Source organism: Coloeus monedula (genome assembly GCF_965178545.1).
Source record: "Coloeus monedula genome assembly, chromosome: 6".
NCBI lineage: Eukaryota > Metazoa > Chordata > Aves > Passeriformes > Corvidae > Coloeus > Coloeus monedula.
Window position 1 is genome coordinate 39,121,141 of NC_138786.1, and position 21,529 is coordinate 39,142,669.

General features: G+C 44.0%; 1 protein-coding gene across 1 annotated transcript; it reads right to left on the bottom strand.

The window, feature by feature from the left end:
• Positions 1–4,310: 4,310 nt before the first annotated feature.
• CFL2 (cofilin 2) lies at positions 4,311–10,045 on the bottom strand. Its single transcript, XM_082284037.1, has 4 exons — positions 9,897–10,045; positions 8,154–8,461; positions 7,979–8,055; positions 4,311–7,890 (listed from the first exon to the last, which is right to left on the bottom strand). The coding sequence occupies exons 1-4, from the start codon at positions 9,897–9,899 to the stop codon at positions 7,778–7,780; spliced, it is 501 nt and encodes a 166-aa protein (XP_082140163.1). The 5' UTR covers positions 9,900–10,045; the 3' UTR covers positions 4,311–7,777.
• Between the last annotated feature and the right edge of the window lie 11,484 nt (positions 10,046–21,529).

Below are 21,529 nucleotides of genomic sequence, written 5' to 3' on the forward strand. Positions count from 1 at the left end.
TCCTTAACTGTGATCCCATCTCTGTAGAAAGAAATAGCCCCATAAAACCGGGTCAAGCAAAGAGTTTACTCTTTCCTACAGAAACTGTGTATGTTACATACATAATACCTTCTTCCTCTGAGAACAATTTAATACTGAGTTTTATTAGGCTGAAACATGATGCAGTGTGGGGAAAGTGAGACCACCAAAACCAAAAAACTAACCAAAGAAAACCCCAGATCCCAATGGGTAACTTAAGTAATAAAAAGTAAACTGATAGCAGAGGAAAATAAAAGCTTTAAAAAGTTACTAATTTTTTCTCACAAAAGATGCCCTTTTCTAATTAAAAGTTTTTATCTCATAGCTCAAAAAACATGTGCATGTTCACATTAATGCTATAAAATGTGGCTTACAAAAATCCTAGATTCTTGTCCATTAACCACAGAATGTTATCCAAACACTATTTTAAGAAGAAACTGAGAGGATCTGTATTTGCACACAACATAAGATGCTGATGCAAAGAGAAATAACTCTTCTCACATTTCCACAGTTAGCTATTTCAGCAGAAAAACTGGTTAGTAACACCACTGCTTAAAAAAAAAAATAAACAAAAAACCAGGTACGATCTCACTATTTTCCATAGAAAACAGCTGTTCAATTAACATAACATTCTGAATTACCATTAGTGTTAAATATATATTTATGTGTCATTATTTGTGCACTAAATAACTGCAGATAAACACAGAGCCGGCCATATGCTTCTTGAATCTGAAGTGCACAAAGCAGTTACTGGAAGTATCCCAACTTTGTATTTTCTCTTACCTTAGCTCTTTTCTGGAGTTTTCCAGGACCATGCACAACTCATTTGACAAGGTCACATTTTGTTCCTGCAGGTACAATAGCTGAAAACAGTTATGAGGCCTGCATGTAATTTGAGTGCTGAATTTTGGCCTTATGCTACGCAGTGGGATGAGACACATTCTTTTCTCCCTTCTGGTAATCAAGAAAAAAATGAAACTCATAGCTGTGATCCTCGACTGTATTACCCTAAGAAAAAGCTGTAATTGCAATCCGTCCATTCCATTCAGAAATAGAAGGTGAAATACTTTGAACATTGATACCACAGTGACCTCAACATCTTCCAGGAGAGGAAATTCATCCAGCTATGCAAGAAAGCAAAGCAAACGGCTCTGATAGGAATGCTCCAACACTTCTTCAATCTACACAAAGATCTATGGCAGGTGTTCAACCAGGAACTCCCTGGAAGACCACCTAACTTTAAGAGAGTTGTCATCCTCATTGCAAAACTGAGACTAGCTCAATAAAATAAATAAATAAAATGGATTTATATTATTAATAATTTTGATGATGACTACTTTTAAGTGTTCCTCAAGCTGTGTTACGAGATCACATTGGCAATGCTGAACTCTAGGCAGTTAAAATTGTAATGGAGTTGAAGTGACTGAATTAAAATAATGAGATCAAAGCAACTGCCAGAATTATCAAAAGGTTATATATCTAAATATAGCTTGTCCTGAAGATATTTCCAACCATTGCACCTGTCGAACTAAATTGATAAAACTGGCTAGAATCAAAGCCAGGTGTTTCTGTCAGGACAGGTAAAAAGAAAAAATTACAAAGTGGTTATCACACCCAGCTCATAAAGTCTTTATCTGAGCAAAATTAAAACATTCTTTCCTGTTTCCAGAGATTTTCTGTGTTGGGCTATTCCACGCAAACCTGAATGAGCTGACCTTTCATCAGAATAACTCAACAGTCAGAGATGGCACGGAGGGCCAAACATGTTCAGTGGCCACGCAGACTAATACCATGCATTTGTTTCCTATGGGTGTTCTACAAGATGCCTTTCTACTTTAGTCACACAGAATAAATATTGTTTAGGAATTCTGGTTACTTGGAAGGGGAGTTCTGGGAACTGATTTTGAAGCGTGGATGCAGAGAAATAATGCAGTACTACAAAAGGAATTTGTCAAGCAGACAACTAAAAACCCTCAGGTGACAGATTCTGCATCAGTATATTCAGTGAAGAGCTAAAATTATGCTACTGCTTCTTAAAAGAATTTAGGCAGGCAATGAATTCTGTGGACTGGGAAGTGTTTCGTCTTTAAATCATGCTTAAATAACAGGGCTAAGGTTCAAAAACATGACCATGAATTATATTTGTCACTTGCAGTCACCCAATTAAGAACTACACCCTCTCATCCTCAGTCCCTGTGCAATAGCTTAATTATTGTATTTGGTGTAATCAAAACCCACACATTTTTTAAGGACTGTTCAAATGCAGCTTAGGTGCATCTCTCCACATGACATGGCTAACCAAGAGCCCTGTTGTAGCAGGGCTTCACTTCTGTAGGAGTAAACCACATTTCACTGATAAAGAGCTGCATGTTCACATTTCATTGCATGAAAGCATTGAGACAGTTGAGACTGCGGAATCACTTATGTTCAGGCAGAGCAAAAGATAACATAAGCCTAGTCATTACAGCTGCAAGCTCCTACTGAAATTAAAAGGAAACAAATCCTCTGCTGTAACCCTTTCCCCCCCACCAGATGTACAGGTCTCCATGAAAAACTGCTGCTTCTAAACCTTCTCTGCTTCTCTGCACCTTGTTTGCTACAAGCACATTCCATTTTCTGTTGAAACAGCCAAAATGGAAGAAAAGCTTAGCTCTCACATCAGCTTTAATAGAAGGTCACAGATGAAAGCAGTGCTGCCACTAAGAGGAAGCAGACACAAATAAGGCTCTCTAAACTGGTTCTCAAAATCACATCTCTTTTTTCAAGCCAATGTACACCCTGCAGCTGTGCTCACCGGAGACTTAACTGATGCTTTTAACTTTCTGCATAATAGAAAAGCTTTTGAGGAGCACAGTATTACAGCGGTTAGTTTTTCTAAATCAAACTCCTACAATCACAAACGAGAGGGGAAAAATAGATACTAAAAGGTACAAGTGGAGATTGTCTGTAAACCTTTAGAGAAGATGGTGGGCAGATGGTAGGGATTTGCAGTGACACAGCTGTTTTTAAAAATAAAGAAGTGGAAGACGAGAGGCATGATTACAGTTACACATACATTTCTAAGCCTACACACACGAGAATAAAAATTAGGCTAGCAGTGGGAAACTGAAGTTTGTATATTATAGTCTGAACTGGCATTTAGAAACTTCTGAAAATAACTAGCAGCACCTTCAAGTTTCTTTTCCAATCTTTAGTTTTCTAAGTAACTACGAAGCAAAGCTGACAACAGAAACATTAACCTACAATGAGGAGTTAAAAAGACAATCACAGAATCTTAGGAATGTCAAACTTACTTTCAGTACCTCCAATTAGCACATTTTTTCTCTAAGCTCTACAATGTAAAAAGACAACTCTACGAAATCATCAAATGAACATAAATTATGTCACCTGTTTGAACTTCCTATGAAAAGATTTCATTTTTACTGTTGTATTTATTTTTCAGATGTTACTAGTACAATGCATCGATAAGTAATGCAAGGAAGAGTAAGATGTATGGGGATTATTGTAGATTTAACAGCATGGGAGGTGAGGCAGAGAAATGTCCAAATTCAATAGGGTCAAGCACTGGATATGAATTTAGTAAGAATAGAACATATTTTAACTAAACAGTAGTTTCTATTAAGAAAACTTCAGAATGAGACCTTTAATTCTTTTTTAAAATGCATATTCTCATGTACATTCCCCACAGCCACAGAGAAGGCTTATGTTAGGTAAACAGTAAAGGGTTTTTTAATGTACATTGTAAAAGTCTGCCTTCTGAAGGGAATCCAATGAAGCTGTTTCTTGACAGTTCTTTGTTTACAAAATTAACTCTTCCAGATAACATATTCCTAGATCCAAGAAATTTTATATTAACAAGAGAGATGCCACTGGTACCAAGATGATAATATTTTGATCTTTCTTCATGGAGTCAACTTTTTCACACTGCATCCGTTCACTTTCTTCCCTGTATTAGAAATGACTTGCCAGTGTAAATGTACTTTCTTTGCTACATTTGCTATATAAAATCCATCTAACTTTCTGAACACATCAGCTGGGATCCAACAAAAGCAAAAGGTTATCTAGAACCAACCCACTAAAAATTTCTTTATATGCATCTCCAGAGCAACTGGTGCTGGCTTTTGCTGCAGCTGGATATTGAACTGAAGAGGTAGCAGATGAAACCTGTTAGAAAAACCCAGGTATTCCACTACTTCTCCTTTCACAGTATCTGGGCTGCTCCCAGTCCAAAGACCACAACAAAGCGATTAGTGTAGGTGCTGTCTAGCACACAAACAAACTCAACAACTGAAGACATTTAAATTAATTTTATTTATACCAGGTTTTCAAAATCAGAAATATTTCAAAGAAATTCAATACTCAGAGACAGGTGCTACATTGATGATCTTTGATCCACCATTAGTGCCGTGTTTTCACTCTACAATCATTAACTCACCACCACAAACTAAAGGGGACTTACAGAAGTTTATAAAAAATAGGCAGACATGAAAATTTGGTTTATACTGGAATTGGCATAAGAGAGTAAAGCTTATTATCAAATTGTGGCAATTGCTGTATTCCATCACTCGTTCTGAGGGAATGGTAGAGCAGGAAAACTCTTCCACTTAAAGAAACACTTTGGGTTTTAACTGAGCATACTCAAACTCCACTTCATGATCTGAACTAGAAGTGATTTTTACACTCAAGTCCATACAAATTTAAGCTTTGCACTTCTAATATCACACCAAAAATACAAACCTCACTAACACACTCTAGTCTGGGATTGATTTCCCTTTTCAGAGAAATCAGTCCCATTTATCTATACCTCTTCCAGGATTTACCAAATCAAACAAAACTGCTGGCTTTGAAGTATTTTTTTAGAAGAAAAATGCCATTTCTGCGCAAGCTACTCTCATGAAAAATTTATTTAACATTTCTTTATCAATAAAATAACTGAAGCCAAGATATCCAAAAGCCACGTCTACACGGAGATACACAGAAGATATTCAACTTGAGAGGATTTTCCTCCCCTTCTCGATCACAATGAGGCCCTCACCATTTTGCATAATGACAGAAAACAACAGCTGACAAACCATTTTGGAACAGATGCCAGCTGTCTCCCATTTGTTTTATAATTCAAACAGTAACAGTTCTGTAGCACTTTATTGGTTTTTGTTTTTTTGTTTTTGTTTTTTTTTTTAAAAGCAAGCCATCTGAATTGGACCTCACATCAGTCAGTCAGTCATTCATTTCAAGAACAAACTGAAGGCAGGCTGATCCTTTTGGATCCAAAACTTTAATTTGGTAGGAATCTTACATAAATACAGTTTGTGCTTCAATTTCATAGCTAGTTGGGACTGAGTGAATATACACCTAAGCTAGTTTAAAAAAAAAAAAAAAAAGGAACCTATAATATTCAACTAAGAAGCCACAGACATTTTTCTAGACTGCAGCAGAGACAAACAATAAATTTAAACACAGTACTCCTTAAAAAAAGTTTACTGTCTAAAATGAAAATTCAAATGGTTTATTAAAATTTAACATTTTCCATTTTGGCTTTTTCTAAAGAAACAATTTATTCCTTGTGAAAAATCAGTTAAAAGATAATTTCATTTTACTGTACCGAACTCAAGTCAAACATAAAGCACAAAGATCTTTACATTAAACTGGGCTTTGCATACAACATGAATGATCAGAAATAGACTATTTTGAGGAATAAAAAGTTGTGGGGTTTTTTTAATCTAGACAACATGCATACCATCAGTTACTTCGCAACCTTAAAAGGTACCTGAAAGGAGAGTTTTGTAGAACAAAACCAAGACTGATTAATACACTTAGTAAGTCAGTGGTCATCATGCCTTTTTAGTTAAATTCTAATAAAGTTTAGTCTACATAGAACAGCTAACACAATGAGGTGTGCAAGTCATAGGGACAGCCAGAAGCCTGAAATAAAGTCTTAAAGTTCTACAGGACAAGAGAGCCTAAACACAGTACCACTAGGTTACTTAAACTATTGCGGGAAAAAAAGAAGAGAAAGTATTTGGATTATTATCTCCTTCCTTGTTGAAAAAGGGCTATGGACTTAACATAAAGAGCCCGTATTTAAAAGCCCCCAGTTTTACTCTACCAACTTTTTAAAATAAGGTAATGATAAAAGAGCATTCCTTCTAGCAGCATGTACAGTTCAGCTGCCAGTGGCTGCCTAACAGCGCTCCTTTATGCATACCAGGAGAATCATGTCCAGTTTTGCCATTTCTGGATAACGATGACAAGATACAAAAGCATGTGTTTGCCATAAATAGCTCTGGCTAACGGAGGATTGCTCACACAGAGCAGATCAAATTCTCTATAAGGAGAGCATTATTTGGCTCCCAGCCAAAACACGTCCCCTATGCAAGCCTCAGTAGTGGCAAACACTTTCCAGTTCTATTTACATAGAAGCTAACAAGTAGAACAGTTCATTTAGGCTAATTCTTGTACCGAGTCGGTCTAACTGCAACACTCGAGAAACAAAAATTATTTCCCAGCTTCATATTCTGCTCGTAACTGTCATCACACATCATCTTACCGAGAGAGACGTGAGCTGTAAAAACTTGTGCAAGGTTTTACTCTGGCATGTAGAACTTTAAGAACATTCAGGTATGAAACACACTGCATGGTTAATTACTTTGTATTTTTAAGTTTCTGACACAAGTGTTTCATGGAACTAACGGTCTCCAGTAGTGGTAGCTTCTTTACTTTACGGTAAATTAGGAGCAGATCCTTTATTCAATGGCCAGAACAGAGCCACAAAGTATTGTAAAGCAGTGCCTAAGTCAGTATTAAAAACTTGCATTATTGAAGATGAGATTAATGATTGTTTACCTTTACAATACTTTCCACAGAAGTTATTTGAAATATGCTTAAACACTTAAAAACTATATTTTCCAATGAAAACAAGGCAACATTCTGTAATAAGCCACAAGTTTTATTGCAACGTGGCCAGTTTTTGATCTCAAAAAACAATGTTCCATTTAAGGCTCTTTTTAATACAGAAATTGCCACTATGACTGATGTTTTACAAAACTTTAGTGTTTCAAGACTCACATGGTAAACGGAGAACTTCTACTCCTGTTCAGTAGTGTACATTCAATGGAAAACGAAAGGCATCGTAACAGCTACTTCATTTAATAAAGATATGCATGTAACAGGAATGAAACTGAGGTACTACAATAATTTGATGACACAGTTACAGCAACTTAATTGGCATTCCTTGGGGGGGGCGGGTCAAACATATTACAAAAAAGTGCTTTAAATGCATAGTGTTGTGTGCTGCCATGTCACAAAAATAGGCTTGTCAAGGCAGGTGAGGTGTATGAATGCACAAGAGCCTCATGGAACTGCAATCAAGTGCACCTGTTAAGTAATACTGTAGAGAGTCTACCATCCGACCAGAGGACAATACTTTCAAGGCATTCAATTAGCTTACCCTTTGCTGTCTGCTAGACTATTTACATTAACTATCACATTCATTGTACATGTTGCAAGGAATGCCTGCAACGCCAGTTTTGGCCAAGAGTATGACGTGAAAGCATTCCTTGAATCCTACATAAAACTACCAGGATTAAACAGTCTAATGGCAATCACTGGTAGACTGCTTAACAATGACATCTCCTTCAGGGCGGTGGGGAAGGGTCTTATTTTTTGAGGAGGGGAGGGGATGGGGAGACTAATACTATTCCAATTGAACGAGCTGCAGAAATGGAAGCTCCTTAGATCCAGATGGCACTTGTCTGTCTTTTTATAAGGGTTTTCCTTCAAGTGAAACTACCACGTTGCCTCCCAATTTCTCTCCAAGTGTTGAACGGTCCTTAATATCATCCAAACCATTTACTTGCCACTCATGTTTAATACCTGAAAGACAGATGGACAATATGCTTGTGAGAACCTCAACATCTAAATGGCATTGTAATTAACGAGAAAAACATTTTCAGGTCTATACCTGTAAATTTCTTTTTAATGGCATCTTTAGAGCTTGCGTAGATCATCTTGCTTTTTAAAGGTGCACTTTCAGGAGCCCTTTAAGAAAAAAGAAAGCCACAACAGAACAGTTATTAAATCTTCCAGTGGTAGCTCCAGAATATTCAATTTTAACAGCAAGCTTTGCTTTCACACACCAGAATATAAATACCAGGTCTTCTTTCTTAGATTCCTTTGTCTCATATGTGGCATCATACAAAGCGTATCGGCAATCATTCAAAGGTAGCAACTTCACAAAGGCTGTATAGGGGTCCTCCACAGTATCACCAATGTCACCAACCAATATCTGCTTTGACTCCTCTACAATTATTTGTTTTTTGTCATCACTTAAGCAGAAGAGAACAGCTTTCTTTCTTTTTTTAATCTCTTCTGGGGTTGAAGATTTCCTTACTTTCATGTCATTAAAAACCTTTATGACTTCATCATTCACTGTTACTCCAGAAGCCTGTAAAATGAGATCAAAGGAATAATTTGAACAGCAAAAATTAACACTCACTAGAAAAAGATGATAGCCCACAGTGCTAGATAAAGAAGTCTGCCTGCCCCCATAAGAATAAAAATACTATACTCAACCTGATCACACTATGAATTTAATAATATTTGTGGGACTGGAGCAGAAGATATAAAGGAGGAGTAAAATCAGTAGTTTCTTCTTGTAGATCTCAGCATCTTCTGCTGCAGTTCTGAATAGCAGTTTCATACAACTAGTCACACAACTGTACTACTCAAACAGTTTACCTTATCATGCATTTGGCTTATTTGGGGGGAGGGGAAGAGGGAGTGATGAGGGGGTAGAAACTGAACACAGGAGAGAACTTTGTAATTTTCGGTTGGGATAGGAGAGGGTGGGGTTTTGGTGAGTTGTTTTTTGTTGGTTTGGGGTTTTTTTCATAGAACAAACGCTACAGCAGCAGCTCATATCCAGCACTGTCATGACTCTCATTTTGTTGGGTGAGGTAAGGCTCTACAAGCAGCAAAAATGTTTTCTGCATTGTGTCAGCTTCAACACTGCGCCTTAAGAACTCCCGAATTTTACTTCATGCTACTGCGGGAGTATTGTTTGACTACTGTTCGTTCATATAAAAATATCAATTACAACCGTACAGCTGCCCATAAGGCTCGCAAGCCGTTCAAAACACGAGCCTAAAGCAGCAAGGAAACAAAACGCCGGCAGGGCAACCGGGGAGCTCAAGGCAAAATGAAAATAATTCAGCAAACCCCACTGCGAGTGAGCAAGCGAGCTCAGCCCATCTGCAGCGCCCTTGCTCTCGGTCCAGCAATTTTATCTGCCGAGGCGGGCGCTGCCAGCGCAGGCTGCCCGGGGAGGAAAGGCAGGTGCGCGGCTCGCAAGGAGCCGCCGGCTTTGTCCCCGGGGCGCCGCCGGCCCCTCTCCCCGCTTTGTTCGCGGGGACGGAGGGAATCCCGCCGCCCCGCGCCCTCCGGCCCTGCGCTCCGACACCCGCCCCGGCCCCAGCGCTCCCAACACGGCCGCTCCCGGCCGCCCCTCGGGCCCGGGCACCAGGCGGCCGCCGCGGCGGCTCCTCGGGAGGAGCGCGGGACCTCTCTCCCCGCGCCCGCCGCCCCTCGCCGCACCGTGGGGCACTCGCACGCCCGGGCGGTGCCGCAGGGAGCGCTGCGCCGCGCGCCCGGCCCCAGCCCCGGCCCCGGCCCCGGGCCCAGCCCCGCCGCCCGCAGCTGCCCCGCGGCCGCTCCCGCGGCCCCTTCCCCCCGCACCCGGCTAAAATTAGACTAAAATGGCCGCCGGAGGCCGCAGGGCCGCGCCGGGCCGGGCCTGCTCTGCTCAGCCTCGCTCGACTCCGCCGGGCCGCCCAAGCCGCCCGCACCGCCCTCCCCGGCCGGCGGCGCCGCGCCGCCCTTACCATGGCGCCGGGTCCCGGGGCGGCGGCGGCTGCCTGCGGTGCGGGGCTGCTGCACGCAGAGAGCGCTGCGCTGCGCTGGGGGCGAGGCGGGCGGGGACTCGGCCGGGCGGGGGATGAGCCGCGGCGGCCGGGGAGGGCCGGTCACATGGGCCGCGCCGCCACCACGTGCCGCCGCCGGGCCGCGCTGGGCCGGCCCCCCGGGGCAGGGCCCGCAGGCGGCGGGGCTCGGTCGTCCGCCGGGCGGAGGCGGCGTCAGCGCTGCCCGGGGCTGGACTGCCTTGGGCCCCGCAGCCCCGGGCGGCCCCTCAGCCGGCCCCGGGGGTGGCTGGCTGGCTGCTGAGGGGGCAGTGCGGCCCCTCGCTGGGCTTGGAGCACGAGCGTCAGGCCGGGGCACGATGGCGGCCCGCACCGCCTGCCCGGCGCTGCTTCCCTGGCCGAGGCGCTTTCTCCTTCTCTAAAGGGTTTGCCCGCTGTTCGCGGTTCGTGGCCGGGCGCTGTCAGGCATTGTGTCGCTGCCGTGTGCCACGCCGCCTTGTCCCCGCTCGAAGAGGATCTGTGCTGCTGCTGCGGCTGCCCCGGGCTCTGTAGGGAAAGGCCCTGGGTACAAAGGGGCCTGGCACAAAGACTGCTCTTTCTGGGGTCTTGGAAGAGCTGCTCAGACAGTGAGGCGGGACACAGCACATAGGGCGGAAGATGCAGCATTAAAAGATGGGAAAATGACTTACAGGAAAACAAGGACAACTCTCTCGACAATGTTGTGCTGTTCCATACTGAGCTGGACAGAGCTTGAGGCACAGGATAACAAACACAGAGCATTTTACCTCTAGCCGATCCAAGTGGACAAGAGGATTCTCAGTCCTGTGCACCTTGAAGTGGTGTGTTTGAAAACCAAGAAATCCTAAACATCGAGGGCTGCAAGCAGCTGTACCTGTGAGTCTCCAGCGTGCGTTGTGACCAGCCAGCTCTCTCTCCCCAAAACATTTTAATTGCTACTAGTATGGTGGTGGAAGCCGGCTAGCCAGTGTTTGTCAGCACGCATGTATGTGTATTAGATACATCTATGTGTTTTAGATACATATATATATACACACACATATTCATTCTGCATTGTGTGAGGGGTGTGTTGATGTTTCCCCACCCCCCACCTTTTCTCCATTACTATACATTACCATGTTGACTAGATGAGACACTATGTTTCCAATATCCTTTTTGAGTTACATCCTGCCCTCTGGCTGCAGAATTCACTGATTTGCATTCATCAATATTCAAAATTCGATCCATCAGCCTTGAAATCACTAATCTGGAGCTATATTTACGCCTCAGCTCCTTACAGCCACACATTCAGGATTTCCTGCTGCCACTGAGCTCTGTTAGACTCAAGTCTTTTTTTTTTCCAGATGCTGGCCACTCGGTTACTCTTACTGTCTGTTCAAGTGCCAGCACTGTGGGATTCAGGAAGGAGTACCTTTAATTGTATATTTGCATTCAAAGAATCCTCCATTATCCAATTCAGTTTTCAAATACAATAAATGCTGTCTTTTTTTCAAACAAGTGACTAGTTAGGAGAGGTGAAAATTGTTAAGGGAATTAATAGCTGAAATCCTAAACTGGGTAACTGTCAAGACGCAGTTTTATGATTGGCTTAAATCAACGTAAGTCCATGAGAATGTCTTGACAGCCCCATTCCTGGGCACCTGCTGCTCTTGGGCAATGTCATGGGCTAGGGTGGAGTTAAGTGGTCTCAGATCCTCATCGTCAGGATAGGTTAATGTATGCCAAAACAGCCTTCATGGCACTGCAGCCATGCTGTCATGGCATGCTGTGTGTCCCAGACTGGCATGCTGTGTCATGGCCTGCTGTGTGTCATGTTCTGCTCAGTGTCCCAGACAGAGGTCCTTGCAGCCGTACACAATGTCAGGAGGCAAATGGCAGCTTGGAGTTCCTTCACCTCGGCAAGCAGGTGTAGCTGTGCCCGTGCACAGTACATCCTCCAGAGCTGCTGACCACAGTCACTGCTGTGGGCTCAGCAAACTTCTTCTAACATGTGCACAAGACCATGGGTGTGCTGTGTGCAAGTGCCCTAATCTCGTGCCCTTGCAGAGCACCCTCAGCCACCCACATGGGGCCTCTGCACTGCATATCCCAAGCTCCTAAAATGAAAGGTGGGGAGTTACCAGCTCCAGAGTTGTGTACTCCAGGGATGACAACTCCAAAACTGTGCATGACTCACCCTCTGTTTTTAACACCATGGAAACCGAATAATGAATCAGAAGTGCTTGCTACTCTCTTCACCTCACAAGGTGCATACTTGAGGTACCCAGGCACTAAGAGCTGCTGCTGCTGCACATCACTGATTGGTACTTGGCAGCCATCAGAGTACAGAAGCAGCACAGCTGAAGGAGTATTTTCTGACTACAGAAATCTCTGAGACAGAAATGAGCTTACCAGAATTTGAGAGCATTTCTTAGAGATGAAAAACAGGTCACAGGTAAACAGAAAGGAGCTTCTTATTTTCAAGGAAATTAATTTTGAACTCCTGGTGACTGCAGTGATCAGAGGAAGAACTTGTGATAGAGCCCAGTGGTGAACTTTAGAGGCCACAGAAATGGCCAGTATCCAGCCAAAAGCAATAATGACCAAGCAAATCTTATTGCTGGAGCACACTCAGACAAAGCTGCTTCCTACTTCGGCATCTCACTGCACTCAGGAAGCATCGAGTTTCACTACCCCTATGCCACAAGACCTGCATCCCACCAGGCAACACCGAAATAGCCCAATGATTCAGAGAGCCCAGCAGCAGCAGCACTAAAAGCTTTGTGAATGATACCCTCTGTGGAGTGCATGCCTCTGAGGAAGCCCTCCAAGCCTCCCCTCACCCTCTGTGGATGGAAGCAATGACTCACCGTGAAGCAGGAGGCACTGTTTGTTTGGATTCAACTCCTGGATGCTCATTAGTGAGAAATTATTATAATGGACTAAGCTGCCTTATGCATTGAAGCTCTTTGGTATCGCAGTCCTTTCCTTTAGTATGCTGTGCATCCTATTTGCTTCTCTGTCGTCCTCGCTGAACTCAGTGTTACCATTCCAGCTTCATTTCCCATGGAAGCAGGGCCTCTGCTCGGCCTCCTCAGGCATTCCCTCTCTCACTCATGCTAGTCCTTGTCTCAGTGACTTTTTAACTTGTTAGCTTATTTGAGTTAAATCTGACAGAAGAATAGAGGTCACAAAAGTAATTAAGATCCTTAATTAATTAAATTTTATAAAATATTTCATTTGAGATAGAAGAAAGTGGGGCTATATGTCTACCAGTTCAATTCAGGAACCTGTTTGTTTCTGCTAGGAGACATCGGAGCTCTTATGATGTAGCCAGATTACCTTCAAGAAGAGGACTAAGCAGAGAGAAGGGTAAAGCAGAGAAACTTCCATAGATGCACACTGAAATAACAGAGTCTTAATACCATTTAGTTCAAAAAAATCAACCTGTCAAGGGAGAGAAATCCATAGGAAACTGCATTTGATGGGATCTGTTGCTCAGGGCACTTCTTTTTCCCTTTTGATGTCCTGTTTACCCCTGCAAAATACCAAGTTTCCCTCTAACAGTTCTGTATTTTCAGTGGGAGCGCAAAGAATGCCAGACAAAGTCTAACTTTTGGTAATGTAAGAGTATTGGAGAAAACCCGTGAAATGCTAACTCTGAGTTTTTCTCTCTCCTTACACTGCAGATACATTCCTTTACAAAAAAATACAGTAAATATATTTGACTCTTAAGTTGTGGATCCTGGCACGATTTTGCTGCAAGTTAGCAAGATTTGCAGTGCCTCCCTGTGAGCTGATTCCAGGAGCCTGAAGCGAGGAGCAGGATGCCTGCGCTAGTGTGAGGCACGGATCCCCAGCAAGCCCCATAAGGGAAGCTCCAAACTCCACTACCCCTTTTCCACGGATCACTTCTGCTGGTTTAAGCAGCCTCGTCCACCGATACTGTCCCAAAATCCCTCTGGGGCTCCGAGCTATCGTTCCACTTGGCAGTGGCTTGGGCAGGGCTGCGGGCTCCCGAGGAGTCGGTCACGCCTGGTGGGCTCTGCCCGCGGCGGGGACGGGGCGAGCCGAGCGCGTTGCGTCACCTTCACCGGGAGCCGCGGCCGCCCGTGCCAGGACATTCCTCGGGTGAGTCACGGCCCGGCTGCTCCCGCTGCCGCCACCTCACAGCCCCGGCCCGCCAGCTGCTGCCCCCGGCGTGGGAGCGCTGCCTGCCTTCCCGCCGCTCTCCCCAGCCACCACCCGGGGCTCCGGGAGCCTCCCGCTCCGCCCCTCCGGCCGCAGCGCGGGGATGCGCTGCGAGAGGCGGGGTGCGCGGTCCCCGGGCGGCGATGCCGGCCTGAGGGCTGTCATGCTTCACTTGGGTAAAGCAGCCTCTTCCTCTGCCAAGTGGGGAAGGCTCTTTTTAGCCCGTGCAGGGATGCGGCTGAGGAAAAGCTCCTTTTCTCTCCCCATCCCCCCCCCTCCCCCCCCCGCAAAGCTCGTCAACCATCCGCGTTCCCTGGACGAGTTGACCTGATGGCCGTATGCCAGAAGAGCAGGCAGAAGGACGCAGCTGGAAGCGGCAGCAGCGTAAGCCCAGCAGGGATGCTCGAGGAGCAGCAGCCACATGGTTTTCGGGGCACGGAGGAATTCCCCCTCTCCCGCCGTGCTGGTAACTCACACGTGCCACTGAATCACAACACCGGGCAGCCACGGGCCTGCCAATGGACAGCGAAAGAGAGATTTAATTAAAATGTTATGTCTTGTAATGACATCATGTTAGGGATGGCATTTAAATACAGAAAAAAAAAAAAAAGGAAATAAAAATTCCTCCTGTGAGAGAAACATAGAAAATAATGGCGGAACAGAACGAAAAAATCCCCTAAAGTCTAAAATACAGGGAAACTTCGCTCTTTACATACTTAGCACATATTCGACTTTCACAAAGGTTCGTACATTTGCAGCACTAGAAGAAATAACTACTGTTTATCCTGCCAGCCTTTGTAATTCCTGTATGCCCTGCAAAATGTGCCTAACTGCTGCAGTGTCCTTTTGCTATGCACATGCATCGACAGCACTCAGCAATTTTTACACTTTCCCCATGTCTTACAACTTGAGTGATAGTCCATATGCTGGGAGTCTCCAAGTTTCTCTCCTCAAGCTTAGAAAGTCAAATTCTGCTGCCTCTTGTGCTAGGATTTCAGCAGTTACCACAGCACATAAGCAGAAGTTTTTGTTTCTTTTAAAAATCAGAACAGAGATAAAAGTGAGGTTTCTTTACTTACCCTGTGTTGTGGCTCAACAGTTGGTTCTTTGCTCACAATATTACATTAATTATATTATATTACATTACATATTATATTTAATATCTAAATATAATAGATCTTACACAAAGAAGGAGTAAGGACAACAGTAATGTTACCAAAGTGCATATCTACAACTCTCCTAACACTGAGTTAATCTTGTTTAGGTTTCTGAAAACTTGTTGAGCCACAGAGCAGCAACTCCTCTCAGCAGACGAGCATGACAGCTGGAAAGAGTCATTTCTTGAACAGCTTCAGCCTGGTTTGCAGGACAAGTGCCAGAGGTTAGGACACAGTCAGCCATCTCAGCAGACGGCACAATTTAACTGGTGCACCTCCAGGAAAAGGTGGCGATGGTTTCTAAAAGCTCTTTCCCTTTAGGATAGGTGCATGCAGACCTTCAAGTTGCTGGGGCTGGCTGACACATAAGGTGTATAATGATTCAACTTTGTTATGTTCTTTTTTACAGAAAAGCCCCCCAAAAGATGGGCTCCCTGAGACAGCCAGGGTTCCTGGTAGGACAAGGAATCCTTGTTTTTCTGTGCCTGGACAAGTGCAAAGCAGCACTATACACAGATTGTACACAGATTTCAGGCATTAATCTCAAGTCTTCCAGGCTTGGCCTGATTCTGCTACTAACCTTCATTGCTCTGGGCTTTTTTTCCTGCTGGGGTTATGTCATCATGTTGGAATAAGGTCCTTGGAAAATGGACTGTTTCTAATCATGATCAGCACTTCTATGACATTGCAGGTCTGATTTAAGGAGACATCTTTTAAATACAAGAAAGAATCACCAGCAAAGAATCAAATACTCTCCAAGAGATAGAGGAAGCCATGACAAAAGTGTTTAAATGTTGGAGATTAATTCATATGGCCTGTTTAGATTGGAAGTTGTAAAGGTCAGACAAAAAAGAGGACAGACACTTTTGGTTCTGGAGTTTTAATACTCTTAAAATTGCTCCAGACAGATCTCGGACTCAGTTTGCAGCATTGCATCTGAATGAAAGGAAATTCTGTTTGATGAAGGTTGAACCCAAGGATTGGTTCTAAGAAACCTCTTAAAAGCAACCACTATGAAAACAAAAGATGCACAGTCTAAATCCATTCAAGCATGTCAAAGCCCCCTCAGAAGACATGGTGCTTACGAAGTTGATAGTCCCTTTTGAAACCCCTAAGTTTTTCTTGTTTCAGACAATCTAAAAATAAAACATTAGCTAAGCCTAACATGCTAAATACATGAGTTGAGATCACTTTCTGGTGGTTGAGGATGGGCTTTAGGATGATTGAAGCACAGGAATATTTATAACCATTGCTGGATTGTGGGACCTGTCGGTCAGTGCAGAAGTGTCCTCTGGTGACAGCAGCGCTCACAAGCTGTGCCAGGACTGCAGAGCCCAGCATGTGACTGATGGTGGGATCTGCACAGGAATGCTCATGAAAGGCAACTATGAAGCCCCACACTGCCCAGAGTCAAATGCAGAACTGCCGCCCGAACCCCAAACATTTTAGCATCCTGGCTTCCATTTCTGCCGTTTTGAACACAGGATTCACAGCAGCTGAGCCACAGCACTGCCTGTCTCTTCATTCCTTTCCTCTCCAAGCTAATTTCATCTGTAGGGCACTCGATGGAGAAAAATTGGAAAGTACATAGATTATAACATAAATTCTTATAGGACTGTTAACCTAGGAACTATCAATATAAATCCTAAATAAATTGGTAAGATAAGACTAGCAAATTGACAAAGCTGAAGTTGGACTGTGTGTTATCCTATTGAGGATTCCTTCTAACTTTGTTACAGGGAAATTATGGGACAAGCATGCCATTTTCAGTCCCTCCACATGGCTTGGTTAAAGCAGGCAGCACAAGCACCAGAATAACTCTAGACCACGATGCTGTGACACGATGCTGGTGCAGCAGCACTCTGTTAGTCAAATAAAGACCCTTTCTTTGAAATCAATCTAAGGAAATAGACGAACAACAGCAGAGAAGAAAGAAGTGAAAGCTGATCTTCCATGGCCGTTGGCCAGCATTTTGGAGAGTATGCTGTCATGTAACATCCTTGTAGGAAACTTGGCCCAATCAAACATTTCTCTCATCAAAAGGGAGTGACCTGAACAGCTGGATAAATGCTGTGAGCAAGCAGGGAGGCACAGGCGGAATGCTGGAGCTTGCTGCCTTCTCCCCCCTCTGGCAAAGGCTGTGGGACGTTGCGTGGGCTGAGCACCTCCAGCCTGGCCGGCTGCTGGCCATACCCAGAGCCTCTTGCAGGGCAGTGGCTGATACAGCCCTGTCTTTGGAGACACAGGAAACACTTTTTTTCTTTCTTTCATACCTAAAAAATTTAAAGGATTGAGTTGCACCTAAAAAAATATATTTAAAATAATTTCAGCAATTTTCCAGGAAAGAAGCACTGCAAACCCAGGAAACTGATACATTACGGTAAAGAAACAAACCTAAAATTGGCCTCAGTGCACTTTTTGGAAAAATCATGCAGTCTGTGGCTTTCTGCCCTGACAACATTTCACGTGTAGCTTGTACTGATGAGCATTTTAATGCACTCCAAAATGCCTTCCATTACCTGAAGGGAGCCTACAAGAAAGCTGGAGAGAGCCTTTTTAGAAGGGCATGGAGTGACAGGACAAGGGGGAATGGCTTCCCACTGCCAGAGGGCAGGTTTAGATTATGTAAGAGGAAGCAATTCTTCACTGTGAGGTTGGTGAGGCACTGGAACACGTCCAGAAGAGTTGTGGCAGTGTTCCCTGGAATGTTCAAGGCCAGGTTGGATGGGGCTCTGAGCATCCTGGTCTAGTGAAAGGTGTCACTACCCATGGCAGCTGGGTTGGAACAAGATGATTTTTTGAGGTCCCTTCTAACCCAAGCCATTCTCTGAGTTCTATAAATGAATGATTCACGAACGATAACCATTGTTTTAATAGTCAGTGACTTAGAGCAGCTAAAAATCCCAAACTTTGCCCAAGTACATACATACATATCCCCAAATACACAAACATATTTCAGGGATAGTGCTACATCAGCATCCCTACTGGAAAACAAGGTAATCAGTTTACTTACCTGTCTTTATAATTCTTCTGATTTGCAGCACAAGTTATTTTACCTTTTGCATCAGTCTTAATCCAGACATCATCTTCAAACCCAAGTGCCCCAAAATGGGAAGCTTTCTTATTGGTGGTAACTGGAGATCCTCTGAGGGTTTTTACACAGGCCTGATACTGGGCACATACAGAGTCGAGCACTTCAAAGGCAAGGTTTTAGCAGAGCACTGTCTAAGGAAGCACCAAATTAAGGGGAGTAGGTAGCTGATGAAGGGGAGGAGGAAGAATACATCACTTGGTAGCAGGCTGAGAAATCTCAGAATATCCCCTTGCAGCAAGCTGCATAAAGCACCAGGAGCACCTCTGCAGAACTAGACTGTGCTGCTGTTGTGAAGATCAAGGCAGTTTAGCAATGCAAGGGGAAGATCTCTTGGATTTACAGCCAAATGCTGTACAAAAAACTTTGCTGTACAAAACAATCTGGACACTGGCAATTTCTTTAGAGTGAGAAGGCTCTTGCAGGGTAGAAATAGTCCTTGGTAACCTCAAGAAGCATTATCTAGAATTGCTGTGATCAGTTATCACAGTGATGAACAATAGGTAACATGACCAGTGCTAGATATTATTTATTGAATACAAACAGATAAAACTTGGAAGAGATAAGATCGCTGCAGGGTAAGGGTTAATTCAGTGGTTACATCAACGATTCATAAACCACAAGTGTAATCTCCTAAATCCTAAAGCACTAGATTACCAGTGCAGCAGAAACACGGTCTTGGGCAGGACTCCGGTGCAGTCTGGCGTCCCCAGAGACCTGCTCCCTGCATGTGTCCATGAAGACTCTTCACTTCTGGACTGTGACAGATGCAAGGATGGCTGGCTGTGGGGCAGCTGGTGACTGCAGCAAGTGGAATGGGGCTGTTCAGGGTCTGCCCCCTTATAACTATATAGGTTTCCAGCTGCTACTTACTGGTTTCTAATGCCCACATTTGCTAAGACTGTATTTCTTTATTATTAATACTAACATTTAAGTGCTCTCTCCCAAGTACTTAAAACCTCACCCTGCCACAAAAGAGGCATCCAGCAGTGGGTACTGGGGAACTGGCCCCAGCTCAAACCCCTTACAAAGAAGAGTGCTAGCTCACATCTATGACGTGAGCTGCCAGACCAAAGCAAACACAAGCTTTCCAGCATTTTTACAGGCTTCCAGACATTAGACTTCCAGCAGGTGAATCTGACACTGGATATGCCAGTTAAGGTGATCACCTGCCTCCTAATACAGGTGAAAGGACTTGATACAACAAGTCCTAGCTACACTGGACTAAACATGAACAGCCAGTACCAGCTTGACTGCAGCCACCACAGAAGGCTACAGCCAGCATTTGAAGAGGCCTTCTCCTGTGACCTCATCCTGCTTGGGTAGGAAGGGCTGCTTCTAATACCTGCAGTTACTGTAAGGATTGGTCTAAATCTTTGGGAGCCTGTGGCAGCCAGGAGGTGAGCAAGCTGTCTTTGAGGAAATGCTGGTGTTTCCTGGACAAGAGAATCCTTTGGGTTGGGAGCCCAAAGGGACTGATTCCATGGCTATTAAAGAGTTATGTACAAAAAACATCAGAAGAAATTGCCTAGGGCAGCTACTCAGCTCTGACATGAATGAAAGGGGCAGAATTTGCACAGGTACTGCTATACCAGTTGGTATAGCAGTATCTGGATACATGCCAGGGCTAAGATATATTGGAGCTACCAAGAAGGGCAAGACTTTCACTGTTGCAGCTTGTTAAAATGCTTAGAGAACAGGTGCTGCACTTGAAGCTCAAGGAAGCCTACTGCCTGTTTTTTTTAAAAGCCTGGTAGGGCCTCACTAGTTTGAATCCAAGACGAAGCTGTTTGCCCTATTCATTTTGACACCTTTGTGAAAATCTTCTGCTTGGAGCCCCTGACAGATACTGTATAGGCCTTACCCTGGTGGTAAGATCAAGTGGGATGGCTGATCATGGTAACACACACATTTGTTAGGGGGCAAAGATGGATGAGGAGCATGAATATTTCAGCCCCTAAGACAAGGAGGGATATAGAAGTAACTGCCCTCTTTCCAAAGGCCATAAAAAAGACATCCTGACATAGCTCAGAAACAGCATCACTGAAGTTTGAAAAAGCTTCAAGGAAAGTACCAGCTCAGGCAGTCTGCTTTGAGGAACTTGGTTCATGCCCTGCAAGCACCACTAAAGCAAAGGAGAGTCAGATCTGAACTGCACATAGGGGAGACAGGAGTATTTTAAGCACAGCTGTTCAAAGCAGAATATTACCTCCTGTATTTCACCTTCAGTCTACATAAATGAGGCCTTAGGCTTGCAAACTTAATGGGAAATTTATAACTTTGCTCAGCACAAGCACACAAACACTATTGTCATAAGCACAGATAGGGGTTGGACTATTCCCACTTGCTCTACCCAGACTCAAAATTATAGTTGCATTGTTGAAGGGATGCTGTTGAAGGAAATAACCTTGGAAAGAGTGACAGGAATGAACAGCTGGGAGTAGGTTTGGGATAGAAATGATTTAAATTGCATCTGCCACAGATAGACTTATTCAGCTTACCATGCCCCTCCTCAAAATGTATTCACATTCAAGTCAATGGGGATTATTCATGTGAACAAGAACAAGCACAACTGTTCGCACAACCTGCTAGGCAGGACTTTCAAAACCTCTCGGGACTGGACAGATGCAGGGGTATCAAGTACATATACCCTGCAAAAAAGTCTGCTGCTGCTCATATTCTTTGCAGAATTTAGCATTCTTTACCGGGAGCATTTCTTTTGTGGGAACAAAAAATGTCTCTAATCTGGACAGAGAGGTCAGCTCTTAACAGGAAAGCTTCCACAGAAACTCTGAAGTATTAGCAGACATTTCTGACCAACATCCCTCCCCCTTCTTATTCTTAGATTTTAATTATTTTAAAAATCCCCAACCCACAACTGCAACGCTTCAAACTGATCAGTCTCCTATCTACTGCCACCCATTCCTTAGGCTCAAGGGAATGCCCATTCTTACCCACCTCTAAGGCAAGGTAAGCACTACAGCAGCCAAAGAAAGCCCACAACTACATAGCAAGCAATTGTTAGGAGCATATTCAGGTTTTAACCCTTTAACACAAGCTGCATAAACACGGGGAAAAGATGCTGCAGCAGCAAGCCTCATGTTTCAGTTTTTCCTACCTCTCTCTCCTATCCCCCAAACTTCGTTCCATACTTTTTGCAC

What these genes read in the sequence shown, in the direction of transcription:
- CFL2 (XM_082284037.1), bottom strand. An exon ending in GACCTGGTATTTATATTCTG is followed by an intron (nt 8,056 to 8,153) that starts GTGTGTGAAAGC and finishes TTTTTCTTAAAG; the next exon opens with GGCTCCTGAAAGTGCACCTT. An exon ending in CATTAAAAAGAAATTTACAG is followed by an intron (nt 7,891 to 7,978) that starts GTATAGACCTGA and finishes TCTGTCTTTCAG; the next exon opens with GTATTAAACATGAGTGGCAA.